The sequence below is a fragment of the Leucopleurus acutus genome, assembly GCF_964270905.1.
Source record: "Leucopleurus acutus genome assembly, chromosome: 4".
NCBI classification, from domain to species: domain Eukaryota; kingdom Metazoa; phylum Chordata; class Mammalia; order Artiodactyla; family Delphinidae; genus Leucopleurus; species Leucopleurus acutus.
The window spans coordinates 38328686-38356680 of NC_139146.1; the positions used below are offsets into that span (position 1 = coordinate 38328686).

Here is a 27995-nt window from a genome sequence, read left to right on the forward strand (position 1 = left end):
TATCATTTCATTTTAGGATATTGGCTTCATTGAACATAGTCATTATACCCACATTCTCATGGAGAGCTGTGAGGATCTCTTCTTTCAGCAGCATTGCAGTCTCAGACCCTCCTGGATTCCCCAAATATGCTACGTGCCACTTCTGGGTCTTTGCTCGTGTTGATTCCACCTGGAGTCCCTGCCTCCTCCATTTTGTTTTCCAAAATGCTCAGTAAACTTTGAGATCCTCCTGGGGCTTCACTTTCTGACCACTACAGGTCACTGTAATCTCACTGAATCAGTTACAGCCGTCATTTTCTGTTTTACTCACCGTTATGCAAATAAAAAGAAGCAGCGTCTGATTACTTCGTTGCTGTTTAAGTCCACTGCCCTTCTATAGGGAAGGAATGATCTTTTATCTCTATCTCCCTCAGTACCTACCTGTGTTATGAACAATGCAGAGTTCTGCAAATGCAATTTTAAAAGCATAGTTTTAAAACTGTAAATCAGCACGTGTCATTCATGGCCCATGAAACATAGTCCAGATTCCCTGCCGTTGCTCCCAGAGGCCAGCACAGCCTGCCGCCTGGCCTGTCTCTGATCTCATCTCTTTCTAGTTTCTTCCTCCTCTGAGCTCTAACCATATCAGCCTCTTTTTAAGTTCATCCAGTACATCTACCTCAGAGATGTCTCATGTGTCCCTGAGTCCAGAAAGTTCTCTCCTCAGCTCTGCCCAGGCCTGGATACTTTTCACCCATCCTATTGTGTCTGAAATGTCATCTCCTCTGGAGGACACTCCGTGACTACCAATCTCAGCTAAAAATTAAAGAGCACCTTCCAGCCCCAGTCATCACTAGCTCAGGCGCCTGGCAGTGCTGAGAATGCTGTGTGCTCACCAAACCCCCTTTCCTCTTCCTGTGGGCGCTCAGCTGGCGCACAATTCCTGGCATCCCTTGCACTGGGCGGTCTTGGCATGGAGCTATGGACACTGGGATGAGGCAGGTGTGATGGATTCCACTCCAGGCTGGCCCGCTTGACTCTCCACCTCTCATTCCTGCCTCAGTGGCTGGCCAGAGGCAGAAGATCCCAAGGGCCTCAGGGATGATGGAAGCCACTGGGTAAAAGGAGAGTGAATCCCAAATGAATGTTTGGAAAAAGGCCTCCTTCAATTTACATTGGATTGTGATGTGAGCAAGAAATAAACCTTTATTTTATTAAACTACTAACGTTTATAGTTTCTGCATTATAGATGTTAGTCCTCCTTGATGAATACACCCTGCTCAGCTTCTCCTTAGCATGTAAGAACAAAGCAAGCCAATGAATATATCACACAGTTACAGACGGTGGTGCCTGTCTCCCCCAAGGCAGTGGTGAGATTCCAGGCTCTTGACCACTCCTGTAACCCTGTGTATGGTAAGTGACAATAAATGAACAGTCGCCTGTGGAAACACCCAGAGCTTGGAACCAGCGACAGAACTTTCAGTAGAACCTGATCCCCTCCCTTGCTGAGCGAACTTGAGATTGACGCTCCCTCTTGCTGGGCCCAGATCCTCACCATAGTAACAGTCCCCCAAATTCTTCCCAGTCTTTGAGTCTTCTTGGAACTGAAGGATAGATTGGCTTCTCAGAGAGAGCCGTTTTTTAGAAAGATGAGGGAAGCTGCTTAGTAGCTTTCCACCTCACCATCCTGGAAGAGTGATGGTGATGCTGTGACAGTGGAGGGTCCCTCATCGCCCTCTGGAACCAAACAGCCACAGAGAACAACTGATTTCTGCGTGACCCTCAAGGAAACATCTTTTTACAAAACGCAACATTTCCCTAACAGTTATTTTTAAGGGGGAAGTGAAGATGAATATGTGTCATGTAAAGCTCGGGGGGTTTCCTGACTGACAGAGGCAATTACCCCAGACTTTAGTCGTGAACATGGACACCTCATGCCTGCAGAGGTGTGACAAAGGTGTACAACCAATGCCCATCAAATTTAGGTCCCCTGACCACTGGCATCTTGGATGCTTTATAAAAAAGAAAGAAAGAAAGCAAACTTGGGCCCCAGAACAAATCAATTGCTTTTTACACAAGCTCCTATGGTGATACTTATTCTGGTCTCAGAAGTCTGAGAATTAGTGACATAGAAGCCCTCACTCTTGTCCAGTGGAAGGTGAGCCATGTGAGTTAAATAAAGTGAGGAAGAGAGACTTTCAGGCTATTTTCACGTATAAACACTTCCATGAACTTAAGCCCCTGGAGGTGCAAGGCTGGTGCCTTGTCTACGTCCCCATTTAGTACCTTTAAAGGGGCAGGGTAGCTGGCTGAGCACCCAAGTGCTATTGCCATGGGATAGGCAAAGGTGAAGAAAATCCCGAACTAGTCCCATGAAGAGAATATGCTTCCCTGGTGTGAGAAGAAGGGTAAAAGTAGGAAGCCTGCAGAGTTCTAGAACTTTCTGTTTCTCTAGGAAGGGAAATGAGTTAACAGGCCTTTCAGATGATTGTATTTCTAAACCAGACAGGTTCCCCAAGGGAAACCAGCTTCTGCTTTCATTTCAGTCATGAAACTTCAGAGGGAGAGGCACAGGGGGAGAGAGGAATGGTGAGGGTTAGGGTTGCCTCCAATTCCAGAGGCTGCCAGCTGGACTTATAAATATGTAGAAAAAAACAAGAGGCCAGTGAATCCCAACTTCCCGTCACTAAGTGCTCCAGAGCAGAGACCATTGTGTCTCCGCATATCCATTTTTCCCTTGCTTCTCTGTACTAGAACTCCTCCTGGTTGGCTGGGCACATGGCCACCTTGAGTACGTCCTTATTACCTGTCCTAATCTTCATGTGGGCATGAGTTCAAGTTTTGGTTGATGGAAGAGGTGGAAAATCAACTCACCATTTCCAGGAAACTTTCTTGAGGGAAGTTATTGTGCAGCATTCATTCCTTCTTCTCCTTCCCTTCATCCCTCCTGCAGCCCAGAGCGCAGACAACACTATTTTAGGCGATGGTATGGAGGCCAACTCGAGGCGGGGAGGGATGCAGGAGGGGCAGGGTCTCTGAGGACCCTGAGGAGAAGAGTTGCCAGACAGCCTTAGACTGCTTGCCTCTGGTCTTGACTTACATTAAAAAAATACATAAACATTTGTCATGTTTCAGCCCCACGATTTCTTTTTTAAAGTGTCTTGCAGCCTTAAATGTTTTTTTTAATCAGTCTTGGTGCTCACCAATAACGTAGCAGAGCCTCTGAGCAAAGGCATGGACACATGTTTCACAGAAGCTGAATGAGAAGTTCTAGGTTCAAATCCTGGCCATTTCAGTTTCTGGCCGTGTGACCTCAGGCAAGCTTGTAAGCCGGGTGGGAATAAGAGTATCTACCCCAAATAGCTGTTGAGAAGCGTATATAAATAACTCCCTGGCTCAGTGCGCCACTAAGGAATTGCTGTGTTCTGTGTTTCATGTCTTCTCAAGTTCAACTTCATGGCCAAATATTTTTCACTCAATCCAGATCTTTAGATCTTCAGATCTATATCTTGGTCATTATTTAGTGCCCATTTTCAAACAAAGTATGTGCCTTTTCCAACATTCAACTGTGTTGACGAGCACCAGTCAGTTCTTCAGAAGGGTTCTTCAAGCTGAGGTCCCTTCTAGCTGTGAAGCTCTGGGATTCAATGATTGAGAAAACGAGGCTGACAATATTTGGTGCCTAACTTAACATGTGTGCTATGATGGATCTGAGTTCTACACTACTGGTGTCTTTACAAGTTCCCTAACTTCACTTGGGCTTCATTGAGCTGATCTATACAGCAAGGATAATAAAATCTGTACCTTACAACTAAATTAGATAAGTTTATAAAAGGTCTGGCACAAAGTAGAGACTCCATATATGTTAGTTTCTTTTCATTTTCTCTCATTCACAGATCCTAGGGCTTGTTGGTATCATGAGAGAACCAGTATACAAACTCTGAGCTCCACACTTACAGCCCTTGGTTCTTTCCTCTACAAGATGCTGCCTTTCTCCATTTTTATCTTTTAAAAACTTGAAAGTATTTGGGGATGGAGGGCAATTGGCCTGATCTTCCTCTCACTATGGAGGAGTAGGATAGTTTACACTCTTTACCCTGGCAGTTCCCAAACTTTAGAACATCTTCAGCTTGGCATCGATCCATGGTTATAGGGAAAGGCAGGAAGGAATTTGCCTAGAGTTATTTTCACTGTCTCTGAGTAAAGGATTATGATGTCCAATAAGCCTTGACTATGACTTGTATGGTCAAGGGGAGCAGAGAAGGAAAAGGGAAGAAAAGAGGGAAGTAGGAAGGGAAAGAAAGAGACAGAAATAGAGATATAGAATATATAGACACACATATAATGTATGTATGTTATATATCTATTATATATTGACTTTGTCATCTATCTGTCTGTCTATCTATCTATCTACCTATGTATCTATCAGCTCAGTCATCTAGCACTTCTGGGAATTTTGGTTTTATTCACTGAACTACAGTCTCTTGATCTGAAGATTATAAACTGTGAATTCCAAGTCACAAATAGTCTAAACTCACAGTTACATGGGAAACATGTATTGGGAGTTGTGAGAACAGGCTTAATGTTCTCACTAGATGGCTCTTGGAAATTCACTTCCCTTTTCTAGTTCTTAGTTTCCTCATCTGTAGAGCACAGTTTTAGAATTTCAGACTAGCTGAGTCCCCAGAAATTTTCATTTTTATTTCCTTTTTTAAAAGCTTGTGGCCAAAGCTGGTTAGAGTGTCTGTCACATTAAGAAACTACCACAATTGGTTGAATGAATGGATGGATGGATGAATGAATGGTGATAGTTAAGGCAGCTGCCTCTTGGTGGAGACAGCTTTGATAGTTTTCATCCACCTATCTATATATGTTTTCGCTTCAGCCAATGATTCTCAAAAGACTGTCCTAGAACTACCTGAATTAGAATTATCGTGTTAAAGGTAAGGATTCTCTGGCCTCACTATAGCTCTACCAAAGCATAAACCCTGGTGTGGGCTTGATGATACGCATTTTTCACTGCTGTCATTCTGATACATGATGAATTGTGAAGATATTGTAAATCCTTGGGCATATCAACCTTAGATGATTTGAGTACTGGCTTGTGCTTATAAGAACTGGGTGGACACCTTTTCCCTGTAATTCAACTGTTAACGTTTCAATTTGTTTCTGTTCACCAATTTCCTCAACATCTTGGAGAGAACCAGCCTCTGATAAATTAACACAGGTACTGAATTATCTAGAAATGGCCAGAAGGAGGCACTGGATGCTCACATATTCCATACCCGCCTTTCCTCCCTCTAGTCCTAAAATTTGTATTAATTTTTCTTTTAGAAGTGGGAAAAAACAACGTTTAAGATTGATTTCCTGGGCTTCCCTGTTGGCACAGTGGTTGAGAATCCGCCTGCCAATGCAGGGGACATGAGTTCGAGCCCTGGCCCGGGAAGATCCCACATGCTGCAGAGCAATGAAGCCCGTGTGCCACAACTACTGAGCCTGCACTCTAGAGCCCGCGAGCCACAGTTACTGAGCCCATGCGCCACAACTACTGAAGCTGCATGACTAGAGCCTGTGCTCCACAACAAGAGAAGCCACAGCAATGAGAAGCCCGTGCACCGCAACGAAGAGTAGCCCCTGCTCGCTGCAACTAGAGAAAGCTGGTGCGCTGCAACAAAGACCCAACACAGCCAAAAATAAATAAATAAAATAAATAAATTAAAAAAAAAGATTGATTTCCTTAGGAAAACACAAAACAAAACAAGTGTTCCTGGACAAAATGAAATTTCTTGTCTGTCTGAGTCAACCAATATACATCTTTATCAGTTTTTATTGTGTGTGGTAACTTAAGACAGAAAGCCTCACTTTCTAAATAGGGCTATCCTCTCAATTTCATTTTTTATTAAGTGGAAGGAGAAAATCTCCCGAGTCTATTTTATGGAAAAACATGACCCTGTTCTCTATATATCAACTTCGTAGAAGATGTTGGTATTGACAGACAGATTGTCCAAGTTTGAATATGTGTCTGTCTTCTCCAGGCCTAGAGAATTTTTTTTTGATAGATTGTTTTTAGTATACACAAAAATGCTGCTGTAGAAAAATTATAAGATACAGGTAAGCAAAAAAGAGGAGAATAAAAATCACTATAACGTCCCCATACCAAGATAACAACTATAAATATTTGATTACAGAAAATCACTAACAACACATACACACATGACATAATCTATGTATATATGATCAAAATGTATGCACACTGTTTTCTTGCCTGCCCTTTCATATAATAGCATGCTATAACATCCCCATCACTGAATGTGCTTCAACGTCATCATTTTTAATGGCCATGTAGTATTCTTTCATATAGATGCCTTACCACATTTTCAACAAACCCCACGGTAAAAAATTGCAAACAACTTTAAAGTATCTGGGAATGTTATAAATAGCACCACGATGAGCAGTCTCTTATGTAAATCATCATGTGCATCTTTAATTATATCCGTTTTGTTATAGTGTAGTAGACACTGGCTTTGGTGCCTAAGCTTGCATAGGCTGGGGTGGTGTGGTTTGCTAAGTATTTTTGTCAGGATACAGATCTGGGTGCCTATGGGCAGGTCTGGGCAGCATTATCTCAGTTGACTTTTGGGGGGTTTTGATTTGTTTTCTTTTCCCTGCTTGTGTCTCTAGAATGTTGTTAATAAAATGGAATCCCACCTGTCAGTTTTTTTTCTCCCTTAAGGCAGGTGGAGAACGAGCCCAAAGGGGGAGGGGTACAGGTCGCATTTATAATTCACCAGTTAGCAACCTCATTTCCAAGCACCATCCCCTTTAGAATTCTCTACAGTCCCCCCAAGACTTTAAGTGGATGGTAGGAAGGTCTGAGAGGTGACAAGTAGTTGGAGGGGGCTACTTTTGACACCAAGGACTCAGTACAGTTTGAAAACATCTACCTTGAGAGAATGTAACATTTCTTAGGACCTGAGAAGCTTCAGAAGAAAAACACGTTCTGCAAGAGGGATTAGAGCTGGGTGCTCATTTGTTTCTTATTTATATTCCTACTTGCAGCATTGATTTTGCTTTTTCCTCCTTCTCCTCCCTGCTGTGCAAGCCACGCTGGGTGGCTGGGGGCTGCTTATATTCTCCAACATGTGCTATAATGAATCCTGTGAATTGATTTGCAGATGACATCACTCCCAATGCATCTATTGCTTCTTTGCACACTTCCTGTATTTCTCTCTCTCTTTTATTTATCTCTCTTTTATTATGTGCCACACAGCTTGTGGGATCCTAATTCCCTCACCAGGGATCGAACCCAGGCCCGTGGCAGTGAAAGTGCAGTGTCTTAACCACTGGACTGTCAGGGAGCTCCCTATTTCTCTTTTTTTATGTCTCATTCCAGTCATTATTTCTAGCCACCAGTTTTCTAGTTAGTCCTATGAGACTTTCCTTGATATAATAATACTCCAATATGAGTATACTTTATTTTACTTTACTTTATAAAGTAAGTATATACTTTATTCAAACTTTAATGGCGTCTTACTCTGTGTCTAGTAACGGGAACTGGGCTCTGAAAAGAGATGCAGGAGAAGCATAAAATGTGGTTTCTGACCCATTCACTCACTCAACACATATTTTGGGGGGAGCCCATTATGTACAGTTTAGTTGAACGAACACTAATGGGTAGCCACAATACTGGCATTCAGGCAGACTTATACCCATTTTGCAGTTGAAGGAACTGAGGCCCACAGGGATCTGTGCTTCATCCAAGGCTGCACAGCTAAGAAATGGAGAGCCAGGATTCCCGCGCCGTCTGCCAGCCTCCAAAGCTGGGGATGTCACACACTTCCAGCCTGGGAGCCACCAGAGGGAAAGACCCTAAGTCACCAGTGTCACCTTGAACCGGCCAATAGTTTCATCCAAAGAAAAACAAAAGAATGGAAAGAAGAGTAACAGACTCCTGCTAACATTCCCACTGCTTAGGTGTCTGGGGGGCCCTGACTCACCTGTGACACTATGGATTCGAGGCCATGACCTAGGGCAGAAAAGAGAACCAAGGTAAGCGTCAGCTGCAAGCGATTCACCATCCTCCCCAGAGGAGTGGGTAGTTATCAAACGCAGATCACAAATCAACTTATGGGACACTTCCTTTATGTTTGTGCTGTTCTAGACCGAAAGGAACATCTCATTACAGAGAACATAGAAAACTGCATGGAGAAGAAAATAACAGTCAACACCACAGGTGATATTTTGGCGAGCCTCAGGCACATATGTGCACGCGTGTATGAAGATGTCTTCATGCATTTCAATATACAGATGTCTAAAAATAATATAAAAGAATGTATAGGCTCCTGATGTTAAAAATGCATTGCAGATCTTTGTTACTCGAAAACATGGTATTTATCAGCTGTGTGATTTTTGGAGAGGGAAATTAGGTTCCTGCTCATTTTTACAATTGTAAATCATGTTGCAGTGTGTACCTTTGCTGCAACATGATATCCTTTTTAATCTGATCTCTGAGTGTTTCCATGGAGAGACTCCATCAAGTGCAACTGCGATGAAGGTGTCTGATAATGATAATGTGGGTCTCCTAGGCCCCTTGTTTCATATCACTCAGGTGCCTTCTGGATGGGTTGAATGAATTTATATTCTTATCTACAGAGTGTGAAGTGACCATCTCAACATATCTTACCACCATTAAATCTACGACCATTTAAAGCAACTTTTCCTACTTGATTCCTTATTTTATCTGTTTCACTTCCCTGATGCCTAGTTAGATTAACTATTATTTATTTCAAATGGTTTTGGGCCGTTTGCATTTCTTCGGTGGTAAGTTATCTGGAAAGACCAACGAGGTCTTCTCCTGGCTGCCACATCCCGCCTTGGACAGTGTGATTTTGAAAGCACATTTCCCCTAGATCTGGGGCAATGATCTGAAAAGCCCTGGGGCAATGGAAAGCTCAGAAGGATGAGGCTTCTGTGAGCTTACTTGTTTGTGCCTTTAATAATCCCTTTGCATGGCACCTATCCTCTGAGGCTCTCAAAGTGCGTCACAGGAGCAATTAATTGAGCATCACAACACATGCCAGGTGTAAATATTTATGAGGCCTCATTGGTGGCTGCGACACCGGGCACAGAATAGTTAAACTAGGAGATAATAGTCACCAGGAGATCACAGCCCACGTGTCCCACTTCCAGCTCAGACTGTTGCTCTCTGCTCACCACGTTAATACTCAAAGTGATTCTGTTGGGTAGCTCTCCCTGTCCCAAGTTTATAGACGAGGAAACAGAGGACTCAGAGGGCTCCATGACTTGCCCAGTCCCACGGGAAGCAAGAGAATTGCCACCAGCCTGTTGGACCCGCAGATCCTTGTTGCCTCCTGGGGCCCTTGCCTGCAGGCAGTGGAGAGTCATGCTTTGGAGGGATTTTGCAGCTGCCGTCTGGGATGCTTTGTGGTTAGCTCTTGGCGCTCTTTCACGTTGCCTGAGATGCTGCAGAAATTAACAGTAAATCAGTCAGGAAGGAGCAGATCATTTATCTGGGTCCTGAGAGATCTCTTTTGACACTTTCCACACGCAGCCCCTTCCCTGGCATCTTGGTCTTTGATTAGAGCCTCAAAAGACTCCCCAGACTTGCAGCTCCTGACATGTGACATGGAAATGATATGTTTCTGCCACTGTGTACAGGGAGCTTGATGCAGGCAGGGCAGGCCAGGCCACGGACAGAAAGCAGCACCTCAGAGCAGGCAGGATGCAATCCTGAGCCCAGGGACTTTGAATACAAGGCACCCTCTTCCCAGGATCCTAGAAGGAACTTCAGGGCTTTTGTTTGTTTGTTTTTGCTTTGTCACATTTTATCATGACACATCAATACATCCAGGATTTATTTTTCAATCCATTGACGTATATCAGAATCATGTTGAAGATTAGACATGAATTGAGTTTTAAATCTGCTTCCACCACTTGACCTTAGTCTATGTTATTTCAAAGTCATCGTCGTTTCCTTCAGCATGTCAGCCCTATCACAATGCCTGTACTTTTCCATTGGATGACCTGAGATCATTTTTTTGTTTGTTTTTTCCTTAACTTTTTATTTTATATTGGAGTATAGTTGATTAACAATGTTAGATTAGTTTCATGTGTACAGCAAAGTGATTCAGCTATATATATACAGATATCTATTCCTTCTCAAATTCTTTTTCCATTTAGATTGTTACATAATATTGAGCAGGGTTCCCTGTGCTATACAGTAGTTCCTCGTTAGAACTAATCTATTTTAAATACAGCAGTACGTACATGTACATTGCTTATATGTGGAATCTAAAAAAATATGTTGCAAATGAACTTATTTACAACAAATCAATAGACTCACAGACTTAGAGGATGAACTTATGGTTACCAGGGGAGAAGAGTGGGGGCGAGGGAAAGATTGGGAGTTTGGGACTGACATGTACACACTTCAGGTTTTAAATTAGGATTTCATCCTCCTTCCGACCTTGGCTTCAGCTGACTTTTATTTTTATTTTATTTATTTTTCCCCTCACCCGATTTTTAGAATCAAAGATCACTAACGTTGAAAGTGTGTTGGAGGTAATGTCCAATTCGTGGTTCCAAGTTTCAGATTCTTGGAGGTGGGACTGAGGTCTTTGGACAGCTAAAAAGGGTGGATCTGAAGGGAAAAATGCCTGTTCAGGCACAAGCAAGGCTCAGTTCTGGCTGGTGGGATTTCCCCACTTTGCAGATGCAGCTAAAGCTTAGAAGAGAGAAGTGACGTGTCTAAAGTGGCACAGCAAGCACCTGAGCACCGGGATTGGCCTTATTAATTACTAGCCGATGCAACAACTCAGCCCACTGAGTTCCCTGCATCTGGAAGCTTCCTCCTAATTGTAAGGCTGTCTGGAAGCGGTTTATCTGCTGACTCCTCTTGGCGGGGCCCCAGAGCGATGGTGCTCATTCATATGTCGTATCCTCTGGGACGGTGCACCCCAGGGCCCTCTGTGTGTCACTGCAAGCCAAACGGATTAGCAGAGGAAGCAGTGGCAGAGCAGGGAACGATGTTGTTATTTCAGCTGAGCCTGAAAGCGGAGAGGGAGGCTGGAAGGAGGGGTCTGGGGAGGCGTGCCGGACTCCACGGCTCTGTCTGGCTGGAGTGCAGACAATATCTCGACACCGGCAGCTGACAAGCACTCTGAAAAGGCTCCTGTGTTAACACTCTTTGCAGCCTGACAGCCCAGGGTGATTAATGAAAGATGCTGCTTGCAAACTTGCTGGAGATTTGATGTGTTCTCTCAGTGCTCAAGGAAGGCCCATGTGTTAGCAAGCTGCCTCTTGCCAGGGAATTACAAAGATGCTCCCCGGCTTCCTTTAGTCAACAGCATCCATCACACGGCCACACGTGAACGAGCTGCAGCTGGATGGTGTGTAGCTTGGCAGCCATCCTTCTGCCCTTCCCACCCGCTTGCTCCTTTCTGCATCTGGGCCTGAGTGAAGCAGGTCTCCCTCTCTATTTCTGCTTGGACAGGCAGCCATCCACGTGGTGGGCATGGAGTATGAGCTGAACAAAGCTGGCCTCCAGGGGTTTGTGGTTTTCAATATTTAAGGCTCATTTTAAATGAAGATGTTCAATTTCTAAATTATTTTGAATTTTTAATACTTCTTAATAATTTAAAAGGTTTAATAATTTTTAAAGGGTACTAAATTAAACTCCCCCCACCCTCGCTGCCTGGGAGAACTTGATCTGACGGAATGGGCAGAGTGCACCTATGTTCTCTTATCTATGGGAACAGAGTTTGGATGGTGTGGTATTCCAGTCCCATAGAGATGGGACTTGGTCCTGTCTCCAGGGTCAGGCTCCTGGCATGGAGACTAATTCCTCATCACATCCTTGAGTCTGGTGTGTGTGGGCCCCTCTGGGTCTCCCCAGGCACCCGCTACTGGTCCAGAATGCGGCAGCAAAACCCTTGGGGAATGGTTGGGGTGATTTCATCCACCCCTCTCAAACCTCCAAGATTAACTGGCTCAGCTCCATACCTCACTTTAAGCTCTGCCCCTGAAAGGAAAAGACTAGAATAAAATTCTCTCATTTGGGGGAAGATGATTGATCTTTTTAAGAGTCAGTAAATTCATTTTCAATATAAACCAGAAAGAAATGAAAATGGAGGTAAAGTTTCTAAATTCATTCTCATCTTCCTGCTCTTTGAACATTATCTACTCCACGTTGGGAATTGTGCACTTTACAGAAATCATTTCACCCAAACTTCCTAGCAATTCTTGTTGGACAGTATCTTTATCTCAGTGTTAGGGCTATGATGGGATGTTTATGCTGGATGGGACCCCAAGCTGGCCTTTTCATTTTGCAGATGGATTGACAGAGGCCCAGGTCAATCTCATGCAAGAGTCACTGGTGTCATGCGTCCCATCCAGCCTGTCTGATGGCAGGGCTCACCCTCTTCTCTCCACCTCTCTGAGGGAAGGGTAGGGTTTGCATCAGGGAGCAAGGGGAGCTAAGGTGTGGAAATGCACAGTGAGCTTGGAGAGTAGGTAACCTGAAGGATAAGCTGGAAAGACTGTGTCAATCTCGAGGTGTCATGGAGCTTCGCAAGGCAGAGGATAAAGGATGCTCAGAGCCACATGTTAGGAAGGTAATTCAGGAGCGCATATGATGGAGTGGAAAGGGAAGGACTGGGATGTCACAGTCTTAGTAAGAGGTAGTGACAGGCCTCAACACTGGGTGTTTTTCTTCCTCCCCACGTGGCCACCAAAGCTCTCTTCTGATCACCTAGCACCTGCCTGGTGGAACTCACACTTGTATCACCAGAACAGAGCACAACGCCGTTTCTCAAACCTTCTACACCAGGCCCCCAACTCCTAAAAGGGAGACCAGGTACGTAAGGCAGTGCCTGGAACATGGCTTGTACACAAAAATGTGCTGTTGAATGAGCATGAGGGAGAGGATGGATGAGTGGATGAAGGCAAAGTGCACAGGTGCAGGGAAGCGCAGGTAAGAGGGCATCCCTCGAGTAAGACAGCCTTGAGCCACACCGCAGTCCCTGTCGGGGTCTGTACACAGACTCACCCTACCCCAGCAAGGCCTGGAGTGTGCCCAGCACATTAGGAACCTGATACACGGGTGTGCACACCTCCCACACAAATCCCCCTGGGAATAGGTTCTTCACTTTCACTATAGATTCAACGTTGGAGAACATCTCCCAACTCCATATTCCTTTGAAGCAGATGAAATTCACACCAAGGTGGAATCAGATCAAGATTCGTATTTAATAAGTGAAAAGTGGGTTCATTCTCTTTTTGGAGGGGTGATGGAAATATTCTTTTTTAAATTGTAGTATAGTTGATTTATAATGATTCAGGTGTACAGCAAAATGATTCAGTTATATATATTCTCTTTCAGATCTTTTTCTATTTTAGGTTATTATAAGATATTGAATATAGTTCCCTGTGCTATACAGTAGGTCCTTGCTGTTTATCTATTTTATATATAGTAGTATGTATCTGCTAGTCCCAAATTCCCAATTTATCCCTCCACCTCCTTCCCCTTTGGTAATCATAAGTTTGTTTTCTATGTCTGTGGGTCTATTTCTAGTTTGTAAATGTTCATTTTATCATTTTTTTTAGATGCCACATATAAGTGATATCATATGATATTTGTCTTTCTCTGACTTACTTCACTTAGTATCTCTAGGTCCATCCAAGTTTCTGCAAATGGCATTATTTCATTCTTTTTTATGAACATACAATATTCTAATGTATACATGTACCCCATCTTCTTTATCCACTCATCTGTCAATGGACGTTTAGGTTGCTTCCATGTCTTGACTATTGTAAATAGTGCTGCGATGAACACTGGAGTGCCTGTATCTTTCTGAATGAGAGTTTTTGTCTTTTCTGGGTATATGCCCAGGAGTGCGATGGCTGGGTCGTATAGTAGTTCTATTTTTAGTTTTTTAAGGAACCTCCATACTGTTCTCCATAGTGGCTGCACCAATTTACATTCCCACCAACAGTGTAGAAGTGTTATGGATTCATTTTTTGTGAAAGATGTCCTTGACTAGTTCTAAGAATCTCCTGTGTTCTATTTTGTTTTTACAAAAAAAATATTTGGGAGGATGCATCTCCCTGAAGCGATTCTGAGGGAAACATTGACAGTGTTTGGCATTATTCCGAACCATAAAAAGCTTAAACCCCCCATGACCCTCTTGGCTGGGGGTGGTCCAACCCCACTCCTACCCCCTCAGCATCCTGCCCTGCAAAGGCTCTGGGGCCTTCGCTCCTCTGAGCTCCTATGGCAGCACTGCTGGCTCTAATAGCATACTTAGCATAGTTAAAAAGCAGTGTAGAGTTATTAATTTCTTATAAAAATTTTATCTTAAATTTTACTTGGGTTTTTTCTTTCTTCAACTAGATTTTAAGTTTTTTGAGGACAGAAAGCATGTCTGGTAAGCTGTAATCCCTGTGTATAAGCTATCTGTGTTCCTGACAAATGTTGAAAGATGAAAACAAAATTATTTGGCAGTTTGATGGATAGTCAGCAGACGAGTGAGTGGAGCAGAGCAGGATGTCTTGCTGTTCTACTCTAGCTGCAGTGGGCAGAGCAACTCCTGAGTCCACCATCCCCTCCACTCTCTCTCTGTCTCTCCCCTGCTTGTTCTGTCTTCTCTCTCTTCTTCCATTCTTATCTCTCTGTTAAAAGTTTCTTTTATCATCTATTTCAGGATCCAGTCTATGCCAGGCACTGGGAGTAGTACAATCTCACAGCATCCTGGTGCGTCCCGCTGGGTCCTGACCTTATTCTTCCTCCTTCCCCACTTTGTACTCCCCTCCTTTCAGCAATGTTTATGGAACATCTCCTGCATAGGAGCTCCTTGTGGACAACCACAGAAAGATGGCGGGACACCACTCTATTGCATGCATCCTCTGAAAGCATCCTCTGTAAAGCTCTAAGCTTGTGAACTCTTTTGGGAGGACACTTTCTACAGGGGTCCAGAGGGAGCAGACACCCAGGGCAGCTGCAGAGAAGTCGAGAGAAGATCAGCAGCTGTGGCCGCCCGGCACGAGCTGTGACCTCAGGTGTGCCTGGTCAGGAAGGCTGGCACAGGGGCCTCCCTGTGCACGGAATAGAACAGGGAGGCCGTCTCCTTGAGGAGTGGCCTGCTGGGATGTGAGAAATGACAGCCACCTGTACCTTGTCCTCTGGAGTTAACTATTGCTGCAGGTCTTAGTGACAGCAGGGAAAAATCAATAGTCCATGAGGTGATGAATTGGGAAGGGTCTGAATGTGGGAAATGTGAGTGACACTGTTAGGAATAGCTCCATCAGGAATGGAGGAGAAAGAGACTTGCACTTGGAGTGTGAACCCTAGCTTTGCTCCGCTCTCGAAAGTGGACTTGGGAAAGCCCTCCCCCTTCCGTTCCTTAGCCTCCTGGCTGGGCTCCCACAGGCCTGCATCTGCTTCTGTCCCACATGTGGCACAGTATCTTGTGATCTATTATACATGCCTTTTTATGTTTGTCTCCACAAGAGGCTGAGCATCTTGATGGCAGGAGCTATGTCTTCTTTATTTTTGATTTTCCTGGTCCCCAAAGCAGGGATCTCTCCCAGGTGGGGACAACATTCTCTCCCATCTCCCTCCCGCTCTCTCACACTGGGTCCCTGTCTTATATCGTCTTCCCTTCATGTCATTTACATAATGGGAAGGGGCAGAGCGAGAGCTGGGCCCAGAGTTCTCTTGCTCCAGCTCCAAAGCTTGCCCTCTTGATAACGATGCTTGGTGCTGCGGTTCTCAAACTTGAATGGGCATCATAGTCACTGGGAGAGTTTGTTTAAACCCAGGTGCTTGGACTCCAGCACCCAAGTTTCTGATTCAGTAGGTGGGGCCTGAGATCCTGCCTCCCTAAGCAGCTCCCAGGTGATGCTGACGCTGCCGGCCCAGGGACCAGCCCTAAGAATCGCCGCTAGGAGGCTTCGTAGCTATGGCTGTGGATGTTCTTCTCAGGAGTTTAATGCATGTGCTCCTGCTTCATAGTGGAGAGTCTTGACATGAGTAGATTTGACACTCATAGGATTAGAAAACAAAATTCACATGTGGCAACTTGGAACCCAGAAAAGGCCCTCAATTTGAAGTCAGCCTCGGAATGCAAATCCAGCTGTGAACAGTTACCAGCTCTGTGACTGTGACCAAGACGTGTCACCTCTCCCAGGCTCTCTTTCCTCATCTGTGAAATGGGAACACTATTACCTACTTCAGAGAATTATTGTGAGGATTAAATGCCACAATTCCTCTCATGGTTTCTGGTACTGGTTAGGCATTCAGCTATTGATAAAAGTTTGGACTTGACTGGAAAACATCCATCAGGATGTTTCTGTTTCTTTCCACATGGGCACAGGGCACAGAATAGAAGTGGGTATTGGGGATTTAGCAAGAGAGATTCCATGGGACATTCTAGGAAACATTCATCTTAATATTGTTGACAGGTTGGTGGTAATGGATGTGCGTGGGATCGTGTGTTTTTCTGGTTAGTCTCCTGGGCTGTATCATCTGCGTGAAGCCCCAGCATGGAGGTTTATATTTTACTTTGTACCTTACGGGGAGGTCCATGCATGTTTGAGTTTGGGGGTGGGTGGGGAAGGACAGCCCTTCTGCATCTGTCGCCAGAGTTGACCCCTCCACGTAACTAAGGGATGGCAGTAGTGAGGGCAGTGACGTGGAGTGCCCGGGTTGTTTCAGAGATTAGTACTAATGATTATGTCCACTGTTTACTATATACCACACCCAGCTATTCAGCTTCGAGGAAGTTATTTACCCTCTCCAGTCTGCATTCTTCTCTCCTATAAAAGGAAACCTAGTAAGAATGTGATCGCTAGGATACAGTGAGACACTACCTATTAAGCTCTTTCTTTTTCATTTTTTTACTGGAGTATAGTTGATTTACAATATTGTGTTAGTTTCAGGTGTACAGCAAAGTGAGTCAGTTATACATATGCATATATCACCTCTTTTTTAGATTTTATTCCCACATTAGAGAGTATTGAATAGAGTTCCCTGTGCTATACAGTAGGTTCTTATTAGTTACCTATTTTATATACAGTAGTGTGTACATGTCAATTCCAATCTCCCAATTTATCCCTCCCCCTTCTTTCCCCCTTGGTAGCCATAAGTTTGTTTTCTACATCTGTGACTCAGTTTCTGTTTTGTAAATAGGTTCACTTGTACCATTTATTTTTAGATTCCACATATAAGTGACATCATATGATATTTGTCTTTCTCTGCCTATTAAGTTCTTAAAACAGCGCCTAGCCCGTGGTGAGTACTCAGTGGCTATTAGCCTTTGTTATTTATTGAGAACCTCCTATTTTCCAGGCACACTACAGAGGTCATGCATTTATTTCCCAAGCACAGGGACTCTTTTAGGTCCAACAGATCCCTGGTGGTCAAAATAGTCTACTCTTATATTTTTTGTTTTCTTTTGGCTGTGCTGCGCTGCCTGTGGGATCTTAGTTCCCTAACCAGGGACTGAACCTGGGACCTCAGCAGTGAAAGCACAGAGTCCTAACCACTGGACCACCAGGGAATTCAATCTACTCTTGTTTTTCTTTTTTCAATGTTTCATTTTTATTTGTATATTTTCTTTTTTTCTTATTAGTTATCTATTTTATACATATTAGTGTATATATGTCAATCTCAATCTCCCAATTCATCTCCCCCACCTTTTCCTCCTTGGTTTTCAAATACCATTTCTAAAATACGCAAAGCATTGAGATGGTAATGGGTTGTCGGAGTGAGGTCGCTGCTGAGCTAGCAAACAGGTCAGCTGAAATTTCAATCCAGCACCCACAGACCCGTTCTGTTCTGCTGCCCTGCCCACCTGTAGCACTGTCCTTACTTGATCATCATCAGATGCTGATAAGAATTATAATTTGTGTGGAGAATGAAAACATCAATTTAATAGTTAGGAAGGTATGATGGTAGATCCAAATACGTAGTTTTCACACATTTTGATTTGATTTATAGATCTCATTTACTAATTTATATTCCTATAATACTTTCATTATAAAATATGCAAAGGTACAGAGATTTGTGTGTATAAGGGATTTTTTTTTTAAAATTTGGGTTTATAAATAGTTTGGAACAGGTTGCAGAAACATCATCTGTTGCTCTTTTTAATATATCTTGAGCATGCTCTGATGTATCCTGAAATAATTTGCTTTGGAAAAAAGCACTGTGCCCTCTCTCTCTTTTTTTTTTTCAAATGTAACTGTAAATATTACTTTGATGTATGTAATTGCTGCAACCATTTCCATTTGAAGGAAGACTTCTAACCCTTCCATCTCTCATCTCTTGCTATTGTCAAGAAATAAGAAAAACCAACTTAAAATGCAGCATTCAACTGTGTTTAATGTAAACATTGAAGAAGTCTGAGAACAGCCACAAATTTTCCTTTGCTTAATGCAATCTTGAAAATATTTCAAGTATTCTGTTTTATAGGCACGCGTCCACTCTGCTTAGGGAAAATATTTCTTCAGGCACATCTTAGCATGTCAAGATTGCTTCTGGTACCTGGCACTTAGTAGGAACTGAACAGATGTTTGGCAATTGACTTGAGCTGAAGTTCACTGGGATGCAAGGGTTGGTATAGCAGTCAGAGACCTTGCGTCCCTCTAGGCACAGAGACAGCTCTGGCAGGGCTCGGCAAGGGGGTTCTGGCTGGGTGAGGGAGGCCTGCAATCCCTCTGAGCATTGGGGTGCCGTCCAGAATCAGACCTTGGCCAGTGCAGAGCTGGAGCTGGCTTCAGGATTGGTCCCTTGTCAGTCATTTCATCAAGTAGCTTTCCTTCTAAGCTCTAAGCCTTGGTTGTGAGCCCCTTGGAGACAGGACATTGCCTCTCATCTCTGCATTTTCAAGAGCCCGTGCAAGTCCTATGCCATAATTGCTCAGTAAATATTTTGCTCAATTGAAGGACAAAGAAAAGAAACCAAATGCGCACAAGGTTCCCTCTAGTCTCCTCGCTTCGGAGACCTGGCTGTGAGCTCATGGCCTGATCCATCCATGATTCATCACTTAAGTCATTCAGCAGCTGCAGGATGTAAGCTTCCCCCTGGCTGTCTCTTGGGCTGTTGAGAGACCTGGGTGGGTGGTGGAAATAGCCCTGGTCTGAAATACTGTGGACACCTGGGGGCCTGTTTTTAAAATTTCTTTCAATTAAAAAATTTTTTTATTGGCTGTTTTTCCTTGCATCTGATCTTCATTTTTTTTAAATTGAAGTATAGTTGATTTACAATGTTGTGTTAATTTCTGCTGTACAGCAAAGTGTTTCAGTTCTACATATATCTACATTCTTTTTTTATATTCTTTTCCATGGTGGTTTATCACAGGATATTGACTAAAGTTCCCTGTGCTATACAGTAGGACCTTGTTGTCCATCCATTCTATATATAATAGCTTGTATCTGCTAACCCCCATCTCCCACTCCATCCCTCCCCCATAGCCTATATCTGCATCACATACTTGCTGGCAGTTCAACCTGCGTCAAGTCCCTTCTTGTTCTGGGCCTTGGTCATCGTGTAACCTTTAAGAACAATGACAGCAATACAATTCTATCCCATTTACATTTCGTGTGTGCGCGTGTGCGTGCGTGTACGTACGTGTGTGTGAGGGTGCGTGTGTGTGCACGTGCTGGTCAGCTAATTTGCCGCAGCATCAAAATTTTTACTCCTCTATTAACAAAGAAGGAAATATTCTGACCTAATTTCTGGCAGAGAAAAGTTCTGGAATTTCAAATCACGGGATTCTTCTTTTGTTGTTTTTCTATTGCCCCTGTGATGAAAGAAAATAGATTATAGTCAGGAAATTGTAAGAAGAGAGGGGAAAAAAAAATAATTAAGTGCATTCCTTCATAGAAACAACCACCCAGTCAGATGTAAGCAATTAGCATCTCGCACGAAATTCGAAATCTCTCTTTGCGTTTCCACTGGGGTTAAACAAAATCTGAGTTTAAAGTAATCCAATTACTTCAAACTTTTTTTTTAATGTAAGTACTTTAGTTTACAAGTGGCAATAGTGTGGGGTAGAATAACCGCCCCCATCAGAATGAGGACGTGGGCACTCCCACATCAGGGAGGTCAAGGTGGTGCCCTCCTTAAGCTCTCTGATTGTCCATGACATCGCTCTGTACAGCGAAGAGCATCACACCTGGTTAAAGGGGGGCTGTCAAACAAGGACAGTGCTTATGCGCTAAGGAATGTCCTAGATGCTTTCCTATGTTAATTGAATTCGGCCCCAAACTAGCAAACATCATCCGGTTTAGGGAGGCAGATGATTTAGAAATAGCAACTTGGATTAAAATAATTTGTATTGAACTTCTGTATAATTTAGTCACTTTGTGATGATATTTTCTATGAAGAGATTAACTTATTTTAAATTGAGTTAATTTGTTCAAATTCAGTAAGACATTCTATCATAAACCATCTCTCGTTCATTTCATTAGCCAAGTTTAATATACTTCCATTTCTTGTGCAGGCATTTCGTGAGCTTTATCAGACATTTAAGGATGATCCTTTCCTCCACAAATGTTCCTTGGCAGCTACCTGGGTAGCTCCTCTGACCCCTTTGCCCCCCTGCTTCTCTCCCCTTGGGCCACACCTGCTACTTCTTGGTCCTTAGATTTTCTCTCCTCCCTCCCCCAGGTCTCTTCCAGGGACTGGTCCCTCTTTTTTCAAGCACCTGTTGTCTTCCTTCTTCTCCTGCATCTAACTCATGCTTCTGAGTTCAGCTCACATCACTTCCTCAGAGAAACCTTCCTTCCCCTCTGAGACGGACCCCTTCACAGAACTTGTCTGAACTTTCATTGTCCTTTGGTTTAACACGTAGCTTGTATTCATGTCTGCTAAGCTGCAGAACTGCCATCTCCATGAGGGCAGGGACCGCAGGGCTCTGCATGCCCAGGGTTTGGGTCAGTGCCCGACCTGCAGTGGATGTACATGGCTGCACATGTGAACAAATGTCTCCAGGAAATACCAAAAGATGACTTGAGACCTAATCTCCAACTAGGATTTTGTGTGAAGCCTAATGATTGCAGCATGATAAATACAAAAAATAGTGAGTTGTTTGGATATATTTTGTCATTGTGTAAATTGATCATCTAGAAAGATGATGGCATTATTCTGTTATTTTTCTTTTTTTTTGTTATTCCATGATCACACAATTATTTCATCATTGTATTATTTCATATATTTTATTATTTCATTTTTTTAAAAAAATTATCTGTGTTAAAGCTCTAGTCGTAAATCTATGTCTGCATTCTGACTTCATTTCTAAGTTCTAAACATGAACATCTAACTATTTTGGGGACCTTTCTCACTGGTCCTCTGGTCCTCTGTCAGACCCAGGCCCTTTTCCTAGTGAGTTTTCCTAGTGAGCAGCTCCATTGCTCACATAGTTTCCCAACCAGCAGCCTGGGGACTCACCTTAAGTCTTCTCTTTCCTCTCATCTCCATCCTCACCATCTCAACAATTTGTTACCAGGTCCTAACAATCGATTCCCGAACATCCTCTCTCTCCACTCCCATAAGTGATACCCGGTCTTAGTTCTACTTTTAGAACTAAGTTCTTTCCAGTCTGGACTTTGGTGTTGGCCCCCTAGCCACCTGGGCTCCAATCCACCCACCAAACTGCAGTAAGAACAACCATCTTTCTAATTAGCAGAATATTACTGAGTCACCTCCCTGCTTGAAAATCCTCACCACGCCTCTATTTCTGCAGGACAAAGTCCACACTCTTTACCATGATAACCAAGATCCCTGCCCCAGTGGCCTTGAACACAATTTCTGTTGTTTGCGTTCTCATTTCCTGCCACCCTCTCCCTCTGCCAGGCCCCCGCGTTGTCCTCTTTCTGCGTCATACTTTTGTATGCTCCCAGATGATCGATTCCATTTTTCTTTTGCCTCCATTGGATCTGGCAAAATACTTTCCATTCTTTAAGATTTAGTTCAAATATTAGTTCCCCATGAGGCCTTCTGTGCTGCTTCCTCTTTCAACCCTTTTAGTATTTTTGGTATATCTCTGTTTTACCATTCATTCATTTGTTCATGAATCCATTCATTCATTAACTCAGCAAGTAATATCGGATCTATCTTGTGCCAGGCTGTGTGCAGTCATTAAAGAAGACACATGAAGTCTGCCTCGTGAATCTTTTATTGCTGTTGGGAGATAGGCCATAAACAAGTAAATAAACAATCATATTTTTATCATATTGCCTTGTATGTGCCTTGTATGTGTTCATGTGTTCATGTTCCCCTAGAGTAGGGGAAGGAACACAGGCTAATTTATTACACAGAGAACTCAACACATCCCAGAAAAGTGGAGAGTGCTGTAGGTTTGTGGGGAAACTGAGGCACAGAGTGTCAATGGGTGAGCCAATGAATTGTTCTTGAAATCACCTCTTACTCATCTGAGAAAGAGCATATCACCTCACAGGAACCAGCTTCTCTTCTTAACTATACACCCAACACTTCTTGTTCTACACTTTTCGGAGATCTCTGATTTCCTTTTTCTCTTTTTTTTTTTTTTTTGGCTGTGTTGGGTCTTCGTTTCTGTGTGAAGGCTTTCTCTATTTGTGGCGAGCGGGGGCCCCTCTTCATCGCAGTGCGTGGGCCTCTCACTGTTGCGGCCTCTCTTGTTGCAGAGCACAGGCTCCAGATGCACAGGCTCAGTAGTTGTGGCTCACGGGCCCAGTTGCCCCGCGGCATGTGGAATCTTCCCGGACCAGGGTTCGAACCTGTGTCCCCTGCATTGGCAGGCAGATTCCCAACCACTGCACCACCAGGGAAGCCCTCCTTTTTCTCTTTGACACCTCCCTCCTGCATGGTCAGTTGACAAAACCCATCCAGTCCTCCTTCACATGTCTTATTGCTCCATCCCTTTCTTACACCCCCTCTGAGTCTGCCCTCTCCAGATCCTCTTTACTTTTCAGGTAGATCTAACAGAAGCCAGTTCTGCGTAGTTGAATCAATACATACTGACTGTAGTGTGTTAAAGAGGGTCTATAAAAAAATGTGTCTGTCTAGAAATGGTGAATTATTTGGGAAGAGGTTCTTTGAAAATGTAATCAAGGTAAGATCTTGAGATGAGATCGTCCTGGATTAGGGTGGCTCTATATCCAAGGACAGGTGTTCTTAGAAGAGGAGAAGACATGGAGGAGAAGGGCATGTGAATGTCCCACGTGAAGATAGAGGCAGATGTTGGAGTAATGCTGCCACAGGCCAAGGAGCATCTGGAGCCACCCAAAGCTGGAAGAGGAAAGGAAGGATGCTTCCCTAGAGCCTTCAGAGGGAGCACAGCCCTCTGAATTGATTTCAGACTTCTGGGCTCCAGAACTGCGAGAGAATACGTTTCTGACGTTTTAAGCCCTGGTTTATGGTAATTTGTTACAACAGCCCTAGGAAACTAACACACAGGACATCTAACCTGTCCCAAGGTACAGAAGATGAATCAGACCCAAAGCTCACGCAGGTCAAGACATTAGGTGTAATGATAAAAGGAAAAAGAAAGGAAAAGAAATGGGTCATATCTTTAAGTGAGGGGGTAGTCAAGGAAGGCTTCTGGAGAGTGATGAATGAGGATGTACAGGCATTTGCCAGACAGATGACATGGTGAACTGGGAGGTGGAGAGTAAGGCGGGGCAACCTATTTTGAGAGTTAAAGATGCCTGCTCCAAGCTGTCCTGGCCATTTTCCTCTAATTTCTCACCTTTACCCGTACTCCCAGGTACACACAACATGGCAGGTACAGTCTGACCGGCACAGAAAGAGAACTACCATTTCTTCTGTTGTGAAACTACACTTCTCTTAATAAACTTTCAGATCAAGTTCAGCTTTTTCCAGAAGCTTCTCATTCTATACACTCCCATTGAGCTTGCAGATTTCTGAGAAATCACACAAATTGCTCTTAAGCCATAATTCTCTTTCAAGGGCCTGTGCAGCTGGATTGCTGACTCCAAGATCATGAATAGCAATAATGTATAATGTTATAATTATGATAATAACAACAGCTTGAAACTGAGGTAAGATTTACAATTTACTGACCATTGTTTGCCAGTTCACACATATTAATCCATCAAATGCTCACAACAGTCCTATGAGATCAGTCCTAGTCTTTCCCCAGTCCTGTTGGATTTCTTTATCTTATGTTCTGTTTATGCTCCATCTCCTGAGGAATTGCCACATATTAGGCTCCTGAGGAAACACTCTGAGAAGGAGATGATGGTGCAGGAAGTCCATTAGGGTGAGATCTTGGGATCCGCCCCTATGGAGGGAAGGGAAGGAAGCAGGATTGGGCAGGGGGAAAAGTTGGGCGGTGCTCTTGGATTGGTATGATGCCCCTTCAGAACTACTCCAAGTTGTGGTGGGGACTGTGTTTTGGTACTCCCAGGTGGACCAGTTAGTGGATGTGAGCTGCCCCAGGTGAGGCAACTCCATTCAACTGAGACAATTCCCAAAGGAGGTTGCTATGGCGAAACTCCCAAAGTCTAGTGTAACATCATATTGCATTCTGACTCGTTAGAGTCTGAGGTCCTATGATCAACATAGGTCTTGGCTATATTTTTCATTAGGAGAGAATGAGGATGGAAGGAGGAAGGAAGGAAGGATGTGGCCAAGGGCAGTATGATCTTGAGGGCAGGTTGTCCCCTAGGAAGGAGTGGATAAGCAAATCAGAGAGATGCTAGTGTCCGTGGAATGTGATGAGGTGTGGACACAAAGGTTAAGAGCACACACTTGTACTTTATCTGGGTTTGAATCTGGTTCTGCCAACTGAATAAGTCACTAATTTATCTCATCATCTCCATTTTACCCACAAGGAAGGGCAGAGTTATAATAACTCCCTCCCTCACAAGTTGATTGCATGTTAGTGATCATTTTCATTATCTAGGACCCAATTCTTACTCAAATAATTAAGGAATAGCAGAGGTGGACAGCCAGAAGCACCAAGAAAGACAGTTGATAATGAAAGTATTTCAGCCAGGGCAAAAGTGTGGGTTATTAACTCACAGTTTTCGTGGGTCAGGATTGTAAGTGTGACTTTGCTGGGTCCTCTGTTTTATGGTCTCCGTTGAGGTTGCAGAGACCTCACAGTGTCAGCCAGAGTTGGAGTCTCATCTGAAACCTCAACTGGGAAAGGATCTATCTGGTCCTAAGCACATGTGATTGTTGGCGGAGTTCAGTTTCTTATGGCCTATTGGACTGACAAGATCACTTCCTTGGTGTCTGTTGGTGTGAGGATGCCCTCAGTTCCTTGCCACATGGGCCTCCCTAATACGGCCACTTGCTTTATCAAAACGTGCAAACCAAGAAGACAAGAGGAAAGTTGCAATCTCATGTAATGTAATCACAGAGATGACGTCTCATCAATTTTGCCATCTCCTGTTGCTTAGAAGCAGTCACAGGCCTCGCTCTCAATTAAGAGGGATGGGGATGGATTATACAGGGAGGGACATAAGTACCAGGAGAAGAGGTAATTGGGGGCCACTTTAGTGTCTGTCTGCCACATAATATTGCTCCCTCAATGTAGAAGTGTGAGTAGAGGCGACAACAGTTAGTAACATTCAGAAGGTATTTGGCAAACCTGCAAACCAAATAAGCTAGAATCTTTCTGCAGCCTGTTTTACAACCTTCTGTGACTCCTGAAAATGTCAGGCCTGTTTTCAAAAGTTTTTCAGTTAATCCCAGAAGAAACTGGTTCTCCAGTTCTTTGCTGTTGCATGTGAGGGGTCATTGTAATTATTTTTGCAGCAACATGCTATACTTCTAACTCCCTTAAAATAGTCACTGCACTAGTTGTCACAAACAACTTCTCCAAGTGATGGATATCTATTTTGTTCATTCTATTTGGTCATTAAGCCAAGGGGGTGGTATGTACAAACTTCCTTCAAGTTGTGTATTCCTGCACACAGTTTCTTCTAAACCTAGGAAATGTTTAACACTCTCTCTGAGCATCTGAGGAAAGCCCAGGTTCTTGGGGATTTGACATGCCATAGCCTGGATGATGGATACCTTTTATGTGCTTGCACTGCTGAACCCAGAAAAGCTGAAGGACATACACAGGCTTCTAGCCACACAGATTTTTTTATTTTTTAAGTTTGAGTTTGAATATATCTACATAGGGCTGATTTTCTCAAGCTCATGCAGCCTCCTCATTCATTCCCGACTCTCTTGCACTTTTAGATTGCTTGAATGGGCCCTGAAGATTTGAGCTGGTGACCTCCCCAGAAGAATTTGAGAGGAAGGTCCATTCAGTAATAAATTGACCACAGTGGAGAGTTGAAATGAGAGAGTTGCTATTACTCATGACTTTGTGATGGTTAATTTTACCTGTCAACTTGGCTAGGCTATGGTGCCGAGTTGTTTGGTCAAACAGCTGTCTACATGTTGCTGAGAAGGTATTTCTTAGATGTGATTAACATTTAAATCAGCAAACTTGGAATAAAGTGGATGACCCTCCCTAGTGTGGGTGGGTCTCATCCAATCAGTTGAAGGCCTTAAGAGCAAAGGCTGAGGTTTCCCTTCCTGAAGAAGGAATTCTGCCTCAAGGCTACAACATAGGAACCCTGGCTTAGTTTCCAGTCTGCTGTCCCATGGAATTGGGTGCAAGACTGCAACATCCACTCTTCTTACCTGCCCTATAGATTTCAGACTTGCCAGCCCCCATAAGCATGTAAGCCAATTCATTAAAATAAATCTCTCTCTCAATATATGTAACCTTGACTAATATACTTCTAATTTAATCCTCACAACAGTGCTTCATATCAGATACTCATGTTATCCTTATTTTACAGATGAAGAAACAAAGACTCAGCACCCCGGTTATTGAGACAAACCTTGGTATGAAACCTGTTCCTTCACGGAATGGACTCCATATAGAAAATAGATGTTTCACTCCAAGCCACAGTGTCTGAGGAGCAGGGAAAGATGTACACACAGAAGACTCTTTGTCCTAAAGTGTCCCTCTAGAATTGAGCACGGCTTTGAGTAAGTTTCTGCAGGAAGCCTGAGTGTGAGATGGTCCTGGCAGGTTGCCCTGGCCTCCACTGTGGGACATTCTCTCTCTCCTGGTGCCTGAGTCATAGTGGAATTTGAGTTGCCAGTGAAGACACAGTGGATGCTGTTGTCCATGGGATGTGGCCTAATTGCCTATCTGGATTGTTGCAATAAACCCATGCCTAGATATCTCATGGGAAGCTACGTTTACTTGGAAGCAGACGTTGATGATAAGGCATGATTTCAAACTCTGCTCACAGATGGGGATGCAGTAAGATCCTGTACTTCCTTGTGTCTGTACACACCAGGAGATAAAAACACACCAAATTCGGAGGTTTCCCTGCCCTGCCTGACAGTATGTGTATAGTGGAAAGTGAGGGGAATGACCCAGATACAAGACAGACTTTTATTCCAGAGCAGCTTCAACGTTGGGGGCATTGCTCAGAGCCTTCTGTCTGTCTTGTCCAGTGTCTCCCATTTGTGGAACTTATAGCTACAACCTTGGACAATAATGTAAAGGACAGCCACCTGGGGAGGAAAGACAGTTTGGTCCTGTGACCTTAGGGTTAGGGTTAGGGTTCGGGCCCTAAATATTTTACTGCCTCACTGTGTTATCTCAATCATGTTACTTAACTATAACCCGGTCATGGTTATGCCATGTGTAAAATCAGAGTTTGGGACTGGTTGGTGTGTTCCCTGAAGCATCATTACTCTATGTATCCTGAACACTTTCCTGTCCCTGCCTTAAACAAAGGGGAATAAGAGTCCTGATTCATAAGCAGATGAAAGTCTTGTGGCAAAGTCCTAAAAACTATGGCATAAGAGGGGTGTGTGTATAACATGCTTTGAGAACTTAGTGGCAGAATGAATTAACTTAAGGGTCCTGTGCTCACTGAAGTTCCCTAGATCTTTCACCTGGGTCTCAAGAGCTCCTTGTCAGTTTCCTTGACATCAGTCCCTTTCTACTCAAAGATTCTCTGCT

At 43.7% G+C, this 27995-nt stretch overlaps 1 protein-coding gene across 1 annotated transcript in view; it reads right to left on the reverse strand.

Annotated features, from left to right (window-relative positions):
• CLNK (cytokine dependent hematopoietic cell linker) overlaps positions 1-21882 on the reverse strand; it is a gene marked incomplete at both ends in the record, with an annotated part of 105721 nt that extends 83839 nt beyond the window's left edge. Inside the window, 3 exons of the mRNA XM_082838133.1 lie at positions 7977-8005; positions 19728-19799; positions 21725-21882. Of these exons, the coding sequence (XP_082694259.1) occupies positions 7977-8005; positions 19728-19799; positions 21725-21882 (259 nt within the window). The remainder of the gene's footprint in view (positions 1-7976; positions 8006-19727; positions 19800-21724) is intronic.
• Between the last annotated feature and the right edge of the window lie 6113 nt (positions 21883-27995).